Raw genomic sequence first — 19,222 nt, forward strand, 5'->3', positions numbered from 1 at the left:
ATTGGCTGAGAGGAGGATCAGTGTTACAATAGCAAATATTCATTCTCTATTGGAACACACCTGGGTGGGCTCGGTTTGCATTCTCTGTACCTCAAGCCCACCTTATTTTGAAGCCTATTATTGCCTCAGGCTCTGATCAGATGCTTCAAACACCCCCATTGGAATTCATGCATTCAGCATCCTGCAAGAGGCCAGACACAAGGATGGGGGGGGGGGGGGGGGGGCAACGCACGTGCGCCCTTAATAGACGGGCCACCCCTGCCACGAAAAATGCAGTTCTGATGGCAAAAGGGGTCAAACCCGGTACTAGCAAGGTGTACTAAATAAAATGTCTGGTGAGTGTATTTTGCACATTGACACACAAAGCATGGCCTGGCACCGCCCCCTGCTCTCTGCACACTGGCTGTGATTGACAGCAGCAGGTGCTAATGGCTCCCAGTGCTACCACCATGCCCAGTGAGAAGAGACAGTGGACAGAGAGAGCTGCTGTTCATGGGCACAGCACAGGATCGAGATCAGGTTCACAAAAGTATAAGAGGGGGTTGAGGGGGCTGCACACAGAATTTTTTTATCTTATTTATCAACTTACGGACCCCCCGCCACAGTTTTACGTCAGCTGTTTGAAAGAGGATATCGTTGTTATGGCAGCAGCTAGCTGCCATAATCCCGGTATCCTCTTCTTCAGTGAGCATTCTGCTACAAGATAAAAGTGATCTCTGCTGCAGAACACTTTTATCGGCGGCGGTAGAGGACCCCCTCTCCCGCTGTGCTCCGGGGCCCCCGCCTACCGGAGCCATCAGCAACGGCGGAGGCGATTGCTTGTTGTCTTCTGTTAGGTATGGAGACAAGTGAGGGGAAGATGGCCTCCACCCGTCTCCATACAATTGCTGGGCGGAAGCGACGTCAAAACGTCACTTCCGCCCACAGCCCTTAAAGGGCCATTTTTTTAAATGACAATTTATTATTTTTTTTATTGCATTTTCAATTTACTCGGTGTAACATTATCTTTCACAATATAAAAAAAAAAAAAAATTGGGCTATCTTTACAGTTGTCTTATTTTTTAATTAAAAAAAGTGTGTTTTTTTCCAAAAAAAGTGTGCTTGTTTAGACTGTAACAGAAAGTATTGCAACGACCACCATTTTATTCTCTAGGGTGTTAGAAAAAAAACAGTTTTTAACTTGTAAACAACACATCTCAGAAAGAGGCTTGGTCCTTAAGTGGTTAAGAGAATGTATTCAAGTAAAAAAAAAGTCTACCTTTGCAATCAATTTAAGGCATTTCTAAAGCATACTATTTAAAGGATTTGTGGTTTTTCAAAGTTGATGTCGAAACTACATGAAAAGACTCTCCGAGCTGTCTATACCGTATATATACTGTATTGGCACATGTGCCCTGTTTCCTATGCCTTTTTTCTGGACAGTGGTTTGCCAATTAGCCTTAAAAATTTGCCAGAATTAAATAACAAGACCCTCTATAGACTTCAACAGGATTCACCTCTAAGTAAGGATCTGACAAAATTCAAACGTGATTTACTAAACCCTTGGTGAATTGAACCCAGGCACAGGTAATGCTTTTGTGGCCTTATCAAAAGCATTTTCAATGCTCTTGAATGATTCAGTTACATATGACTATCTTTGTAGTAGCTTCAGCACATACTATAGACCTTAATCAATACATTAATCAAAGAAAAGGATAAAAGTAGGTTGGATGAGATTGACAGTATGAAAAAGAAAAAAGTATAGAGCAGAATGACTGCATGGAGGCTTCAGCACCCGACCTTGTCCTCCAGCTGACTGATATCCGTAGATGAGAATGATGGTTGTAAAGAAAGATTTTGAAAGAATTTAAGCAAAGCTGGATTATCTATTTTTATAATATTACAAAAGAAAAGCTATATAAAGGGTTTGTTAAGAAGCTTTTTATACCAATGAAATGTGGGAATGACGTTAAGTGAAAACCATAGACTATATGGGGCTTTCAATAAGCTAAATATCTTTAGTAACCCTGCTATCTTGCTCTGTCCTAGCCTGCTCTCTGCACAGATGGCCACAGATAAGGGTCTTGGTGGCAGAAGGAGATTTGTGATTTCACAGCTTCGCCCCTCAAATCTAATAATCTCTTCCCATTAACTAAAGCGATCAGGATTTTTGTTGCACCCTCTGCGTCACTTGTCATGTGGGACATCTTCATGGCAGAAGTAATATACAATCCTAAGACCTTATATCAAACTACATTGGTTTGTCGGTGATGATCTGCAGTCAGTAACAGCTCTACAAATCTCAGTTAACCTTTTCGCTTTTTGTACACGTCATGTTTAAAAAATGAATTTTCACCCTGAAGATTACACAAAACCCTGAACATTATATATTTTCTTAAAACCCTAAAGAATAAAATAATGTTAGTTCCAATTTTTTATGTCACATTAACGCAAAGGAATAGGGAATGCAAAATTTCAGTAAAACACAACACACTAAAGTGAATTTAAAGCGGAGGTCCACCCTAAAATGGACCTCCGCTCATCGGAATCCCCCCCCCTCCGGCGCCACAATCGGCACCTTTCAGGGGGGAGGGGGGTGCAGTTACCTGGATAATCCAGGTAACTGCACCCACTTCCGGGCTAGCTCTCTGCGGAACGAGCGTAGGTTACGCCCCCGTTCCGCAAGCGCCCGCCCCCTTCAGCAAGTGCCCCGCTGCCTGCTGGGAAACACACAGCTCCCAGAGGCAGCGGGGACCGTCCGGATTGCGCCGCGCGGCTCGCGCATGCGCAGTAGGGAACCGGGAAATGAAGCCGAAAGGCTCCATTTCCTGATTCCCATACCCAAGATGGCGGCGGGACCCGGCAGCCGAGCGAGCGATCGGCTTCGGGTGCCGACATCGCGGGCGCGCTGGACAGGTAAGTGTCACTATTTAAAAGTCAGCAGCTGCAGTATTTGTAGCTGCTGGCTTTTAAAAAAAAAAAAAAAACGCGGAGTCCCGGTGGACTCCCGCTTTAAGGACAAACAAACAAAATAAACTACCCACATTTCAGATAAAATATAAAAGACGAGGTTGCGCCAAATAAATAGATACTCAACATGTCTAACCTTAGATTTGTGTACGCCCGTGAAATGGCGACAAACTTCAGTACCCTATATTTTCTATAGCGCTTCTAAAGCCCTCTATAGGTATCAGTTTATTGTTATGGAGGAGGTCTTGTGATAGAATTATCGCTCCCCCTCTCTCTTGTGCATGGTGATATGTAACATGTGTATTGCAACATTAACATTTAAACGCGTAGGCGTCCTTGACTCATGCATTTACCTTCGTATATGTGGGGGTGGGTAGGCCTCAAAACATTTTGGGGGGGATTTTATGTGCTTGGGTGTAACTTTACTTTAAATTTAGTAATAGAACATCCTCATCTCTCCTCTAGACATTAAAAGAATTTAACCCTTGCAGGGCTGGGGTCAATTCAACGGTAGCTTTTTAATTTCCCTGGAGTTGGGCGAGTTTTTGGCTGAATTCGGACCTAAAATGGACCAAAAGATGCACAGGGCTCCTGAGCAATTCACATCGGAGCCGCTCCTGAGATATCTGAACTGGCTCCATAGAGAGCCGGTCACAATCTCCTGCTATGGGAATTGGACCCGGGGAAACCATGTATTCACAATAGTGTGAACCAAGACTTAAAACCCAATTTAAGCCAATTATTTACATAACATTTTGTTTGCTGTTCTTGACCTTGTTACATAAATTTCACCTTATTTCCTGTCCCTATGACAGCAGTACAAGAAATAAAGGCCTTGCTGTCACAAGGACCTCCAGACACAGGAACGTATAATAACCTGACAAGGATTATAATCTTTCCCATTTTGATGAGAAATAGGGGTTGAGTTACTAAAACTGGAGAGTGCAAAAACTGGTACAGCTGTGTATAGAAACCAATCAGTTTCCATTTTTTTTTTGTCAAAGCTTAATTGAACAAGCTGAAATTAGAAGTTGATTGGCTACCAGGCACAACTGTACCAGATTTTGCACTCTCCAGTTTTACAGTTTTAGTAATTTAACTCCATAGTCTCTGTTTGGTCCGGAGAATAATGCCATCATCTACTGTCCTGATCACCTGAAAAAAAACATCTGATGAGGTTCTATTCCCACTTGACTCTTTGCCCTTGTACACACGGTCGGACATTCTGACAACCAAATCCGTTGGATTTTGTCCGACGGATTTTGTCCAAAACTGTTGCATACACACGGTCGGACAAAGTTGTCGGAAAATCCGATTGTACATAACGTGATGACGTCATTTCATTACGACGGGACTACATTCAGGCTAGTAGCCAATAGCTTTGGTCTAGGAATGTGATCTGAGCATACGTGGCACTTTGTCCATCGGAGTAGGCTACACATGATCGGAGTATGTCGGATTGGAGCATTTTGTCCGAAAATTTTACCGGCAAGTTGGAAAAGTTGGTCCGTCGGATATCCCGACGGAAACAGTCCGATGGAGACCACACACAGTTGGAATATCCGACAAAACGGTCCAATAGGACACATTCCGTCGGAATCTCCGACCACGTGTACAAAATCTGACCATGTGTTTCAAAATCTAAAAAATAAGTCCATTCTTTCACGAGCTGGTGTAGAGATAGTTAGGTCTGATGAACCAAAACCGTGTGGAGAGAATAGAGAAGTATTAATGTACACAATGCCACCCACTTTTTTTCCATAAATCAGGACTGAGATTGTCAGATTAAAGTCTTCTTTTACATTATAAGAAGTCAAGAAAGACAGAACATTGGACGAAAAAGTCCATATAGAAGGAATGTAGGGTATCATAAACCATAACTAGCTCAGGGGCATCAACGATCCTGATGAGGCCCTATTATAAATGACCATGTTGAAAATAAAAAGTGTAATTTTGCTGCTTCGTTCTTCTGATATCAACATTAATTATTTCTGACAAGTTTTCCTGACACCAAGAAAAAAATGGTGACAGGGGAGGGCCATCAGCAGATTGACAACCTCAGCTTTGTTCCTGTGAGGGGATGTGTCCCTTCTCCCAATCAGCTCTCAGATCTCTTCTCACTGAGCTCTGAAGTATGTTATTTTAGCGCTCCTTCCCCTTTTTTCTGAACTCTCATACAAGCTTTATAAATCCAGCACTTTGAACGGATGTAGAGAAGATAAGACTGCAGATAGACAGGCACAACCTATGTAGGAGGATTTGTTTCATTTTCACCACTTTAAAGGAACCCGGAGGTTTCAGATGGGTTTCAAAATGAGACAATATGTTTACCTTACATACGTGGCACTTTGACTTCTACCTGCAGCACCTAGGTGAGGGGGATCTCATGGACCTTACAGCAAGATCCTGGGAATGATGAGGATTTCTGCACCATGCTGGAGTGTTTTCTTGTGAGATTTTGTATCTTCGGTGTTCTCAAGAAGTTCTGTGACATCACTGTTACCCCCCAGGCAGAAGTTGATGTGTATGGTAAGTAATTTTATTTAGTTTTTATTGTATTATGTGTTTGTGTGTTTTTTGTTTTTTTTTAAGCTGCTTTTTTACATGGGAATGGGCATATAACTAATAAGTAACATCACACTCAATGCTTATATTGGAGATCCAGACAATCCTACACATTGCAGTCTCTGGATTCCGGTGTATTCACATTAGGAGGTCCTTGAGCCCCAAAAATAGTAAAGAGGTGTCAGCAGAGGTGCCTTTGCCGACACAACTTTCCCATGTTTGGGGCTCAAAGACCTCCTACTGAGATTGTTTTATTTTTCTCTCTTTGTTTTAGACATACTAGAATGCAGTGACGGCCTGTTCATTAGGGGTGCCGGGGAGCTGCCCCTCTCTCCTTGCCACCCCCTATATGCATAATGGATAGATTCATGCATAGCATGAAAAAAAACCCTGGCCGCTGTAATTCACATGCCTGGTGCCCTGCTCCGCATAGCATGAATCTATCCATGGCCGCAACGGCCACACCCTATTCATGCGCTTGGCCCCTTTTAGGGCACCAGGCGTATTAATTACAGTGGCCAGGGTTTCTTTTAAGCACCGGATTAGAGCCAGAGGCTCTAATAGCCTTCAAAATAGGGTGGGCTCGGGTCACAGGGAGTGTGCTCCGATCTCACCCAGGTGTGTTACAACAGCGAATGAATATTCACTGTTGAAACACTGATCCTCAATCCGGCCAATCAGAACCGGATGTGAGACCTGTTTTCTGATAAGGCCGAAAAGATTGGCGGAATGGTTGCCATGCAAAACTGCATCAGATTCTGAGTGCCTCCCCCCTAGGGGGGAGATTTACTAAAGGCAAATAGACTGTGCACTTTGCAATGTGCAATTGCAGTTGCCCCAGACCTTAGTAAATGAGCAGAAGCTCTGCTGACTTCCATCATCCAATCATGTGCAAGCAAAAATGCATTTTTTTAGTTTTCTTTGCATGTGATTGGGTATTCTTTGCACAGTGAAGCCTTACCTCATTTACTAAGCTCTGGGGAAACTGCACTTGCAGAGGGCAACTGCAAAGTACACAGTCTATTCGTCTTTAGTAAACCAACAGCATGTTTGATATATAAACGCAAGTTCCAGTCAAAACTTGTTTTTGGTTTTGGACAAAGTAGGGATTCTGTATTAGTCCCCATTAGAGCGATTCCCCCTTACTTCCTGTCCCAGTGACAAAAGATAAGAAGAATTTTTTTTACTGGAACAGAGATAACCTTTTCCTATTCTTTTAAAAAACGCACTGCGGCCGCCCCGCACATGTGTGAACCGGCTGCCTTGAAACATGTTATACAAATCAGAATCAGAAAACCGCATCTGATTCACATACGTGACCTGAGCCTAAGGTACTTGCACTTATTGCATTTGAAAATACATTTAAATATGTATTAATGATTACAGAGTTGCATTCATTCATGCCTTTTATATCTACCTAAAGTTCAGCTTTAAAGTCTTTGGAAAGGGCAATATAAACATATATAGTCGATTTACTAAAAACTCGAGATTGCAAAGTCTTGTGCAGTCCTGCATAGAAACCAATCGGCTTCCAGTTTTTTGTTTTTTTGTCAAAGCTTAACTGAACAAGCTAAGTTAAAAGCTGATTGGCTGCCAGTTCACACATGTGCTGGGCGGCCGCAGTGCAATTTTAAAAAGAGTCTTGTGCAATTTTGGGTCCGGTTCAGGTGCGATTTCAGGTATAAATTCACACCTCAATCGCACCCAAACCAGTAAATAGAACTGCACCGGACTCCTGCACTGAAACCGTGGGTGCATATGTGTGAACCCAGCCTCAATGTAAGCTGGTATGAACCTCTTACATGCTCAGTATGGCAAAGGTGGAGTGTGAGAAGAAGAAACATGTGCTGACAAGAAGCATGCTGACAGAGAGAACACTGTGCTGTTTCTCCTTCACTGTCCAGTCAGAGGCTGGGGTGGGTCCAGGATGACCTGGGCTCAGAGGAAGTGGGTTGAATGATGCTGGCCATCAGACTGAGGGCAACTAGCAGCAAAAAAATACTACTGTGGAGAAAACTGCTGTATTAATGCTGAACAGCAACAGCCGATTTTGTTGTTTTATCTTTTAATCAGCTTTTTATTTTTTATTGTTATGTTTAGTTGAATTGTTGGTTTAAAGTTGAACTATGGGCAAACTAGAAGTTATACTAGTTGCCTTTACATAATAATAAAAAAAATGATTATACATTTTTTATTACAGTATTTAAAAGTTTCCTCAATCTGCATCCTTTAATACCTGCTTTAAATAAGGCTTTAGTGTCACTAAAGATACTTATGCAGCTTGCGGATTTCAAAATGACTCATTTCCTCTTATGCAGATTTTGAAATGATGACATAAGTGGTACAACATTGTACAAAATAGGGTTCAGTTACAGGTGGAAGTCAAAGGTTATATAGCGTGTAACAGTTTTAGTATGGGCTACATATCAAACATGAATTAGCAGCTGAATACTAGAGCAGGGAAAGCTAGGGAGTGATTTAAAATGGAATAGTTAGATACTTAGTGGACATAGTTTCATAGATGACCATTACTCACACTTGATCATATATTAGTATCAGGCAACGTTCATCATGGTTCTGGTCAGCTTCAGACCTCTGCTGGCCAATTTAATCTCCAAAGCAATACCTACCTGTCAAGTTGAGTTTTTCATCCAGTAAACTATTGTCCCTGCAGGAAATATACAGTATATCACAAAAGTGAGTACACCCCTCACATTTTTATAAATATTTTATTATATCTTATTATGTGGCAATACTGATGAAATTACACTTTTCTATCATGTAAAGTAGTGAGTGTACAGCTTCTACAACACTGTAAATTCGCTATCCCCCTCAAAATAACTCAACACACAGCCATTAATGTCTAAACTGCTGGCAGCAAAAGTGAGTACACCCCAAAGTGAAAATGTCCAAATTGGTTCCAAAGTGTCAATATTTTGTGTGGCCACCATTATTTTCCAGCACTGCCTTAACGCTCTTGGGCATGGAGTCCACCAGAGCTTAACAGGTTGCCACTGGAGTCTTCTTCCCCTGCATGACAACATCACGGAGTTGAGGGATGTTAAAGACCTTGCGCTCCTCCACCTTCCATTTGAGGATGCCCCACAGATGCTCAATAGGGTTCAGGTCTGGAGACTTGCTTGACCAGTCCATCACCTTTACCCTCAGCTTCTTTAGCAAGGCAGTGGTCGTCTTGGAGGTGTGTTTGGGGTCGTTATCATGTTGGTATACTGCCTTGCGGCCCAGTTTCCGAAGGGAGGGGATCATGCTCTGCTTCAGTATGTCACAGTACATGTTGGCATTCATGAATCCCTCAATGAACTGTAGCTCCCCAGTGTCAGCAGCACTCATGCAGCCCCAGACCATGACACTCCCACCACCATGCTTGACTGTAGGCAAGACACACTTGTCTTTGTACTCCTCACCTGGTTTCCACCACACACACTTGACACCAACTGAACCAAATACATTTATCTTGGTCTCATCAGACCACAGGACATGGTTCCACTAATCCATGTCCTCTGTCTGCTTGTCTTCAGCAAACTGTTTGCGGGCTTTCTTGTGCATCAACTTTAGAAGAGGCTTCCTTTTGGGACAACAGCCATGCTGACTCCCCCACCCCTTGAACTTCTGCAGCAATGCTGGCAGCACTCATATGTCTATTTCCCAAAGACACCTTCTGGATATTGGTCGACCATAGCGGGGCCTGTTCTGAATGAAGCCTGTCCTGTTAAACGGCTGTATGGCCTTGGCCACCATGCAGCTCGGTTTCAGGGTCTTGGCAATCTTCTTATATATTTATGTAGAGCAACAGTTCTTTTTTTCAGATCCTCAGAGAGTTCTTTGCCATGAGGTAACATATTGAACTTCAAGTGACCAGTATGAGAGAGTGAGAGTGATAACACCAAATTCTCAACACCTGCTGAGTCACATGACACCAGGGAGGGAAATGGGCCCAATTTGGACATTTTCACTTAGAGGTGTACTCACTTTTGTTGCCATCAGTTTAGACATTAATGGTTGTGTGTTGAGTTATTTTGAGAGGACAGCAAATTTACATTGTTATACAAGCTGTACACTCACTACTTTACATTGTTTCTTCAGTGTTTTCACATGAAAAGATATAATAAAATATTTACAAAAATGTGAGGGGTGTACTCACTTTTGTGAGATACTGTAACTATCTGGGATGTGTGCCCAGTGAATAGACCAGCATTTTTGAGCTGTACAAATATATACAGTACAGATCTATGGATCAATCTGTCAAAAAATTGTTCATCATTCACATAAGACTACCATCTATTGCCTATAGCCACCTTATGACGTGATTACAGAAAAAAAAATACTCTTTGATTTATATTCTTGAACTTTCTCCATCACATGATTCTGAACAACCACTCGCATGCCTACACTGGAATTGCCATGTAAAATAACAATTTGCTGCCTGTAAAATAGCACATCCATTAAATGCAATTTACGTGTTCGGTACAAGGCAAGTCATCGAGTTCAGAACTAAATTTACCACAAGCTGACTATGGAGTAGATTTACTAAACCTGGTGCACTCAATATCTGGTGCAGCTGTGCCTGGATAGCCAATCAGCTTCTAACTTCAGTTTGTTCAATTAAGCTTTGGCAATAAAACCCAGTAGCTGATTGGTGTCTATGCAGAGCAGCACCAGATTTTGCGCTATGCAGTTTTAGTAAATAACCCCCTATGTCTCATTTTTCATCATGCTTTCAATGGGTGTTCAAAAGATAAAATCAAAACTGCGGCACGTTAAGAGGATCGGCGATCAATATAAACATGACTGAAGTATATCGGTGAATGAAAAAAAAAATGCATTCATCTGTCAAAACTTTAATACATCAACATCAGCACAATCATTATGGGAGACGTGTAAAGTATTTATATTGTGCAAGAGTAACAAAGCTTGAATCAGTTTGCCGGTGCTGCAGCAAGTGCCTCTCCGGCGTTCACAAAAGACCACTATTGTCCCCTGTGCCTAATCAATGTCCTCTCAATTTCCAAGTCTGGATCAAAGATTGGGATTTTTCGAATGAAATTCAATCTCCAGACCCCGCTATTATCCCTTCCACCCACACAAATGGCTGCATTCATTTCAGTTTTACTTTTTGTTCCAGGCCAATTTAAACAACCGCAGCCTATGATAATGTCATGATGAGTCAAGAAGGGAATGTTGCAGAGCATCCTTTGATAGAAGCATTGTTTGAGAACAAGCTCTTCCCAGCTCGGTTACATATTTCACTGCCTGCTTCCGCCTATGTGAAAAGAGCCTTATGGATGTCGTTGTTTACATAGCTCATCTGCCTCTCCTTTCAAAGGGATTGTATTTACACTCTCAAGGATTAGGATATATGATAGAAATAATAATGGATGCCGGTTGCCTAATGTGTCGGGCGAGATCACATTTTGCTCACAGCGTGAGATGAAAATGTTCACCTTCTCTGCAGGATGCAGAAAAATCGCAGCCCGTTAAGCTCTTAATTAATACGCCCGATCTGCATGACATGGCATTAACGAGCAATGTTTTATCATCGTTACTTCGACACACATACCTTGCCTTGATTGCTACCTCTTTAAAGCTTTTTAACACAGATCTGGGAGTTATGGGCTCTATGGAGAAGGTGACAGAGGGGAAGATGTATGTGATCAACAGCTACAGGGTTAGGGATAGGACAACACAGGACAAGAAAATATGAGTGGGCTTTTGAAAATTGTAAATCTTACCCTAGATTTGACCCACAAGGCCGGGGTGGTTTTTCTGTTCCGTGACCCCCCAAAGCAGCATCCATTTCATCGGTGGTACGCGTCGGACAGCTCAGGCTGAGAGAACGGAGCTTGGTGCTTTGTTGCATTATCCAGAGAGGACAGACCCCCGCCTGACAAGTAATCCCCCCTACACCAAGCCTCCTGTCCTCGTTTGTGTGACAGCTCAGTTTCAGCCCTGTTAATCCCCCCTTAGGCGTCTGGTCAGGCAAATGTAACACATGTGTTTGGGAGCTGCTTGCATCTACCCCCAAACCCCTGCCATTCCTTGTATTCACTGATGCTGAGGAGAACTATCCTGACTGCATGGGTACCAAAACACTAAAAGTCACGTGATGTCTGATTCAGGCATAACCTCTCCTCCTCCAATACCCCTATTAACTGTGTGTGCTCAGAGCCCCGTCCTCTGCAGTGGATGATGGAGATCAGGGTTTAGAGCTGAGGATCTCTTAATAACCATCCTAGGCCCACTTCTGGGCATGCACTGTCATTTTTTTTTTTTGCAGCAAGTACACATGTTTTTAATACAGAGTCAAAAATGTAGGGGAGAGTATGCAGACATGAAACAAAATATGAGGATAATGCCGGTCATAGAGATAGAAAGACAGACAAGCGGCGTTGCAAAAAAAGAACATTTGAGGCAGTCAACTCCAAGAGGCAATGTAAACAAGGTTGATATATGATATATATATATATATATATATATATATGTGTGTGTGTATATATATATATATATATATATATATATATATATATATACAGGCATTCCCCACTTTTAAGTATGCAATGGGGTTTATTTACTAAAGCTGGAAAGTTTCGAAATCAGGCTCACTTCTGCATAGAAAAACCAATCAGCTTCTAACCCCAGCTTGTTTGTTCAATTAAGCTTTTTTTTAATAAAACCTGGAAGCTCATTGGTTTCTATGTAGAAGTGAGCCTGATTTCGCACTTTCCAGCTTTAGTAAATAAACCCCATTGTGTACTTAAAAGTGGAGTATGCCTGTATATATATATATATATATATATATATATATAAATATACACACACACATATATATATATATATATATATATATATATATATATATATATATATATATATATATATATATATATATACACACACACACACACACACATTCCTAAAATAGACATGGCATTCCAAAATTCTGAATATTTAAAATGTATTATACAAATTTTATTATACATAAGAACTTACTTTCAAAAGAAGACACAGCTTTGGGCATCCCCAACCTTCTTCACGTTCAAAAAAATGATTTCAGTGGACACACTAATAAAGCTAAACATGTGCACTGCATGGCCACGAGCGACCCAAAGAGCTGCAGTGATGAAACATATAGCTGTAGTTCTACATTAATATCGTTGAAAAGGGCTGATTGAAACTTGGGCTCTGGGCAATGTAGCAGTTTGATAGCCTCCGTCCTGTCCGAAATCTAACCTTGAATTTTCTAGATGGCTAAGACCTCTTTCACACTGAAGGCGCTTTACAGGCATTTTAATGCTAAAAATAGCGCCTGTAAAGAGCCTGTAAACTGCTTCCCCTGCCTCCCCAGTGTGAAAGCCCGAGTGCTTTCATACTGGGGTGGTGCACGTTCAGGACGGGAAAAAAAGTCCTGCAAGCAGCATCTTTGGGGCAGTATGGGAGCGGGCTCTTAGTCAGCAAGAAAAAAGGCAATGAGCCATAGCAACCAATGACAATGTGACAATGTTACGCATACGTATACCTATTTATTACAAATTCATATTTAATATGTTAAAAGAGAAGTATGGAAATTTTGGAGGGGGGGGGGGGGGTGGGGATCATACTTATCATTGTTCTTTTTTTGGGGGGGGGGTCATCAGTTCCGATGCTGCCTCTGTCTGCCCGCCGGCTCTAAGGCTGAAAAATGAGGGATCAAACACTGCCAATCCCTCGGTTCTCAAAGCTCCCTGAGTAGAGATCTGGTGATTGTCAATCACTGGCTCTCTGACCTGCCCCCCCCCCCCATGCTCACTGGAGCACTGGGCTGTGGAGGGGGAGGCTCAGGCTCTCAGCATCTCTCTGAAATGCTGAGCCAGGTGCTGGCCCATATATATGGAGGCGGATCCCGATAATATGCTTGCAATCTTTCCCAAGCCTGGACCGGCTCTGTGAGGTCAGCTGACAGACAGCAGACTTCAGCCCGCTGTTGGCTGAAAATACATCACAGGAGGGCAGAACAAACTGCACTCCTAAGATCCACAGGAGAACTACAGCCAAATTGCAAAAGTCATTCTTAAAGTGATATTAAACATACAATGTTTAATTTACATTGTCCCTTCTATTTCTGTAGGTGGATGATGACACTGTAATTATTTTAATAAAAAAAAAAATCTAAGTACCTTTATTCCTAATCAATATACATCTGTTACATGTCCCAGCTCTTTCCCAGCCTGTCTGTAGGGAAACAGTGGCAGGAGGAGCTTATAGTCCTCTATAGCTGGTCACATGTTGTGGGCAGATTTCTGCAAGTCACAGGCTGTGTCACGCACCTAAAGCTCCAGTAAAGAAGCCAGGAGCTTTGAAATGCATCATGCTATTTGGTGAGAGAGTGCCCATGGGTCCTTCCTCCTCTGACACCAGCCGCTGGGGTGGCGGCGTCATCTTCCCTGGTCTGCCATGCTGCTGATTCCATCACTTATGGGTCCTGTGTGATTCCTTGCATGGTCATTTTTATGGTGGGTTCCAGCCTTGTTACATACTGGATTGAAGCTTGCAGTGGCCATTAGGGGCTCCCTAATTAGTCCATTAGTCCATTAGGGGCTCCCAAGCGCCACCCCCTCTATCTCCGCCACCCTTATATGAATAATGGATAGATTCTTGCATAGCATGAATCTATCCATGGCCGCCGCGGCCACTCCCTATTCAGGCATCTGGCCCCTTCTAGGACGTTGGGCGCCTGAATTACAGCGGCGGGTGTTTTTTTTAAGCACCTGATTAGAACCATAGGCTCTAATAGGCTTCAAAATAGGGTGGCTTGTGACACAGAGCATTGCACCATGAACCCACCCAGGCGTTACAACAGTGAATGAATATTCGTTGTTGCAACACTGATCCTCAATCTGGCCAATCAGAAGCAGGTGCGAGACCCATTTTCTGATTGGCTGAAAAGAGAAGACTCCCGATTGGTCGCTGAGAATGAGGGAGGAAATGGAAGTCACCACCGCATGGAGACCCGTGGAGAGCAGGGGAATGGGAGGCCGCCGCCAAGCATGGGAAGCTGCGATGGGGTAAGTGCAATTGACCGTGCCACCAACTGACCCCCCCCAAAAAAAATCCACCAGCTGCCACTGGAAGCTTGTCTTCCCCGTGAAATACCAGTCTTGGTGGGCTTTCTTGTGATTCCTGGCTGGTATGTGGTCTTTCACCTACAATTCCATCTCAAGTGCTGGGCTATTTATCAAGTGTTTTAAGGCTGCATGAGACCTGGTTTTTACTTTTCACATTCGACTGTACTTTTTACATATGACTGTGGTTTTTTTTTTCACGCTGTGTGCTATGGCAACATAATAAATGTTACTTTATGGTTCATATGGAAGCACGATCCATTAATTTATTTATCCTCCAATCTATCCACCTTTGAGTCTCTTATGAATAACTATGACTATACCAGTGTGCATCATATAACGTTTGTCTTTTTGCTTAGCACTGCTCTGGAAAATCCTTAACTGCAGTGAGGACATGAACAGAAGGGGAAAATAGAGAACAGCAGGATCAACCAGGTTTTTTGCAGAATACAGAAAAAGAATCCCATACTGCCATGCTACTTTTTAATGATGTGTGTTTATTGACACTTTTATCATGTATAATAATAGCGGTTTATCTTGCCATGAGGATCCTTGGTCAGGCAATTCCTTGTGTTGGTTAACATCACTCTGTGCATGTGCTTCCATTGTGGAGATTCTCAGAAGATAGCGTTAGGACTACAGAAAATGGAGTGCCTTGACGGGGCCTGTAGCTTACACATGTATTTGCAAATGTGTGCAGAATAAACCCCTGTTTTTAACGCATATTAATTGCAGGCTAGTTGGTAAGTTTGAGCTTGGAAATCTTTTTGTATTTGTTTGACATGCTGCAAAGACCAGTTATAGGTGGGGGCAGTGGCTACTTGCTTGTATCACCACTCTGTCCCTGTCTTCCAATTGTGCTCCTGCTCTGTCACCCTGTCACACAGGCTTCAGATGTAGACTACAAGTCACCATTGCAAAACAAATAATGCTTTTACAATCATAAAACCTGCCCTGTGAAATACCATGCAGCCATCGTTAGGGTTTATGTAAGCAGGAAGTGGCTGCAAAAAGGCTGCAGGAGATCAGTAACACTGAGATGCAACAAAGGATTAAAAAGGGTAAAAAATAAGTATTTGTTAAAAAAAAAAAAAAAAAAAAGTCAATTTAGAAATACATCTATCTATTTTAGTTTTAGCAAACAACAGAGTTTAGGTAATACATTTTAGCTTTGCTGTTTGCACTGTTTTATTCAGTGTGCCATTATTCTGACACCTCAACTCATCTGTATTGTTTATGGCCTTCAAGGGGAATTTCATAATAAGGTGATACATATCTGAATGTTTTAGGTCCCCAAATCCAAGACTTTGTGTCCTTGTTACCACATTTACAGTCATACGGTAGAGACAGGAGCCAAAATCGTACACGTGTGTCCGCAGTTATAGGTAGATGTTACAGGTGCAGACAGAGGACAGATTACAAAATATAGTCGGTTTTTCTTTTTAACTTTGCAGCCGCAGTATTGCACAAATAGTAAAACCAAACTGAAAGGCTCCAATATTCTTATAGTCTCCTACCGATAAATTATGATCACTGTCTTTATGATAACAATGATTATTATTATTTTTATTACACAAAGTACAGAGGCTCCTACTGTCCTGTACACAGTAAACTGTATTTATTTACACAGCATTATGTACTAGTTATGTAATTTCCACACTATTGTTAAAGTTGCTCATAAAAATTACTTTCGTAATTTCTGGCCACAGAAGGTGGTAGATAAGATCTAAGGTATAGCCCAAGGCTCAATGACATTAGAATGTTCCTGTACTGACCTTGGGCTGGGTAAAGTGTCAATGTTATCCTAGTCCAAGCACCTAGAGGTGCCTTCAAGGTGCCGGTTACATCTTCTGGATGAATCTGAATATATATATATATATATATATATATATATATATATATATATATATATATATATATACTGTATATACAGTTGTGCTCATACCTTATACCCTGGCAGAATTTATGATTTCTTGACCATTTTTCAGAGAATATGAATGATAACACAAAAACTTTTCTTTCACTCATGGTTAGTGTTTGGATGAAACCATTTATTATCAATCAACTTTGTTTAATCTTTTTAAACCATAATGACAACAGAAACAATCCAAATGACCCTGATCAAAAGTTTACATACCTCAGTTCTTAATACTGTGTATTGCCCCCTTTAACATCAATGACAGTTTTAAGTCTTTTGTGGTATTTGTGGATGAGGCTCTTGATCTTCTCAGATGGTAAAGCTGCCCATTCCTCTTGGCAAAAAGCCTTAATTTCCTGTAATTTCTTGGGCTGTCTTGCATGAACTACACATTTGAGATCTGCCCAAAGTGGCTCAATGATATTGAGGTGGCCACTCCAGAACCTTCACTTTATTCTGCTGTAGCCAATGACAGGTCGACTTGGCCATGCGCAGCTTCAGGATGGTTACCTTTAATAACCATTCAAACCCCCTTGTGTCAACTTGTGTGATGTTATCAGGCCAAAATCACCAGGGTATGTAAACTTTTGATCAGGGTCATTTGGGTAGTTTCTGTTGTCATTACCATTTAAAAAGAGTAAACACAGTTGACGGATAATAAATGGCTTCAGCCAAACACTAATGGTGAGTGAAAGAAATGTTTTTGTGTTATCATTAATATTCTCTGAAAAATGGCCAAGAAATCATAAATTCTGTCAGGGTATGTAAACTTGTTGTTGTTATGATCTAATTGTATAAGCTCCCTTAGGATCTACAAAACAACTATAGCGTTTCCCCCTTAGGAGCTGCTGAGTTTTGGGTCCCCCTATAGCAGTGAAGGCGAACCTTGGCATCCCAGATGTTTTGGAACTACATTTCCCATGATGCTCATGCACTCTGCAGTGTAGTGGAGCATCATGGGAAATATAATTCCAAAACATCTGGGGTGCCAAGGTTTGCCATCACTGCCCTATAGTCTACCCAGCCAGGCAACACACATTTTCCAACTTGCATCCAGACACAAGGAACAGTCTATGGGCTTGTGGCTTGTTTTTAGGACCTATTAGGGATTTCAACTTGGATAGGGTAAAAGAGGTTATGGGATGCCAAACTTGACTCGAAGAACAACAAAATTGAGGACAACTTCCTTCTCTGGCACGCTGCAACAACATATAATTGACTATGCTCCCTCCGGAACAGCAAAAGTCAAAGTAATCCCCTCCTAGGAGTTTGGTATTCCCGAGTTGATTTTTAGCAAACTCCCAACTTATAGGAGCACTTGTCCCCTTAAGGAAAAATACCAGCCCACCTGGCTATGGTATCTGATCCCAAGGCAAGGGATTGGGAACTGTAAGCAATAAACTGTCCCCTGAAAATCTGTCAAGAACTAGCAGATTTTTTATAGGTCCTGGGGGTGTAGAGGTACTCGCACTGTTCTTGTCCTGCAGGCCTTCTGCTGGGCTTTCCGGCTATGCAGGCTTTCCTTCACTGATGGACTGCAGGGCAGTGAAGCTCTCTCTTTTAGCTTTCCTCCTTCCTTCAGCCTGGAAGCAAAACCCCCTTTCTCCTGGGGCCCCCCTTCCAGGCTACACAGCAGCACCTCAATCATCCAACCTGGAACTTCCTTGGAAGGAGAGAAAGCGTAGAAGAGTCTGGAGCCCTAATGCTAAAGGAGATCCATACCCTAACCCTCTCTCCATGTCAGCCAGAGCAATAAAACTGAAGAAAAAGACGTGACTGGTATCCATCTTGGTTTTGTCTTTCTTCGCTACGGCCATAGATCCACCCTGGGGTAAAGCAAGCCCTCTTCTCAGGTTAGGTGTATGTTTTCCCTGCCCCCAGCCAGAAGGTGGGGAGGAGGATAACAAAAATAAACAAAAGAATCCTAAGACACTGAAATATTGAAATAGCACATTGTACATGTAGCGGATGACATTTGGACAAAGTGTCATTCATGTGTAAAATTTTTTTTTTTGCCTCAGAACTGTAACTTTGACATCAGTTTGGCTGGGCTGTGTTAGAGTTCTGCCTGGTCATGTGCACAGTGAGGTGCACATGACAGGCCAGAACCAGGCCTGGTTGGACGTTTTGGGTATCAGCTTCCTCTGAGCCAATCAGTGGGTGTGCCGGCCCCGCTGAGGAGTCTGGGGAGGGGTACTTAAGATGTTGAGGTCACGTGAGGGGAGTTGGTTCATGGGGCCCTAGCGGTCTGTTCCTGTTTCTGGACCGGGTCCTGGTCACGGGAGCGTTCGTCGCTCCGCAACATGCTTCGGTTGGTTAACCCCAATACACGCGCCTGGTCTGGGGTAAGGATCCGTCTGTTCCCGAGTCTCGGAACCAGCTGGTCCGAGGCTCAGTAACTGAGGGAGGCGTCCGGGTGTGCTCTCGGCTTGGAGGGGCACCGCAGCTCGTGTAAGCGACCGGGGGAGAACTCTTCAGAGGAGGGCCAACAAGCTGGCATCCTGTGAAGTGCCTGGTTGCTGAGTTGTGAAGGACACTGACGAATTCACGCTTTTTCCAGTACTGTCAAGGAGATAGAGAACATTCCAGGTACTGAGGAAAAAAGGTTCCTGTTCACTCTCAGTTACAACTTGTTTAAGGTCAGAGTTTCACAAGTTCTGAGTCAAAGCGCTGC

The 19,222-nt window shown here is 42.6% G+C and overlaps 1 protein-coding gene across 5 annotated transcripts in view; it reads right to left on the bottom strand.

Moving 5' to 3' along the window:
* The window catches only part of RGS8 (regulator of G protein signaling 8), an 82,637-nt gene extending 71,003 nt beyond the window's left edge, over positions 1–11,634 (bottom strand). The window contains exon 1 of one of the 5 annotated variants that reach the window (XM_077453116.1): positions 11,265–11,624. In XM_077453116.1, coding sequence (XP_077309242.1) covers positions 11,265–11,392 — 128 coding nt within the window. In that variant the 5' untranslated portion in view covers positions 11,393–11,624. Of the gene's footprint in view, positions 1–11,264 lie in introns of all 5 variants that reach the window. The other 4 variants (XM_077453117.1, XM_077453118.1, XM_077453119.1 and 1 more) reach the window with 4 other exon arrangements.
* Between the last annotated feature and the right edge of the window lie 7,588 nt (positions 11,635–19,222).

Source organism: Lithobates pipiens, unplaced genomic scaffold (genome assembly GCF_037356315.1).
Source record: "Lithobates pipiens isolate NorthernLeopardFrog02 unplaced genomic scaffold, aLitPip1_a1.2 Scaffold_23, whole genome shotgun sequence".
Taxonomy (NCBI): Eukaryota; Metazoa; Chordata; class Amphibia; order Anura; family Ranidae; genus Lithobates; species Lithobates pipiens.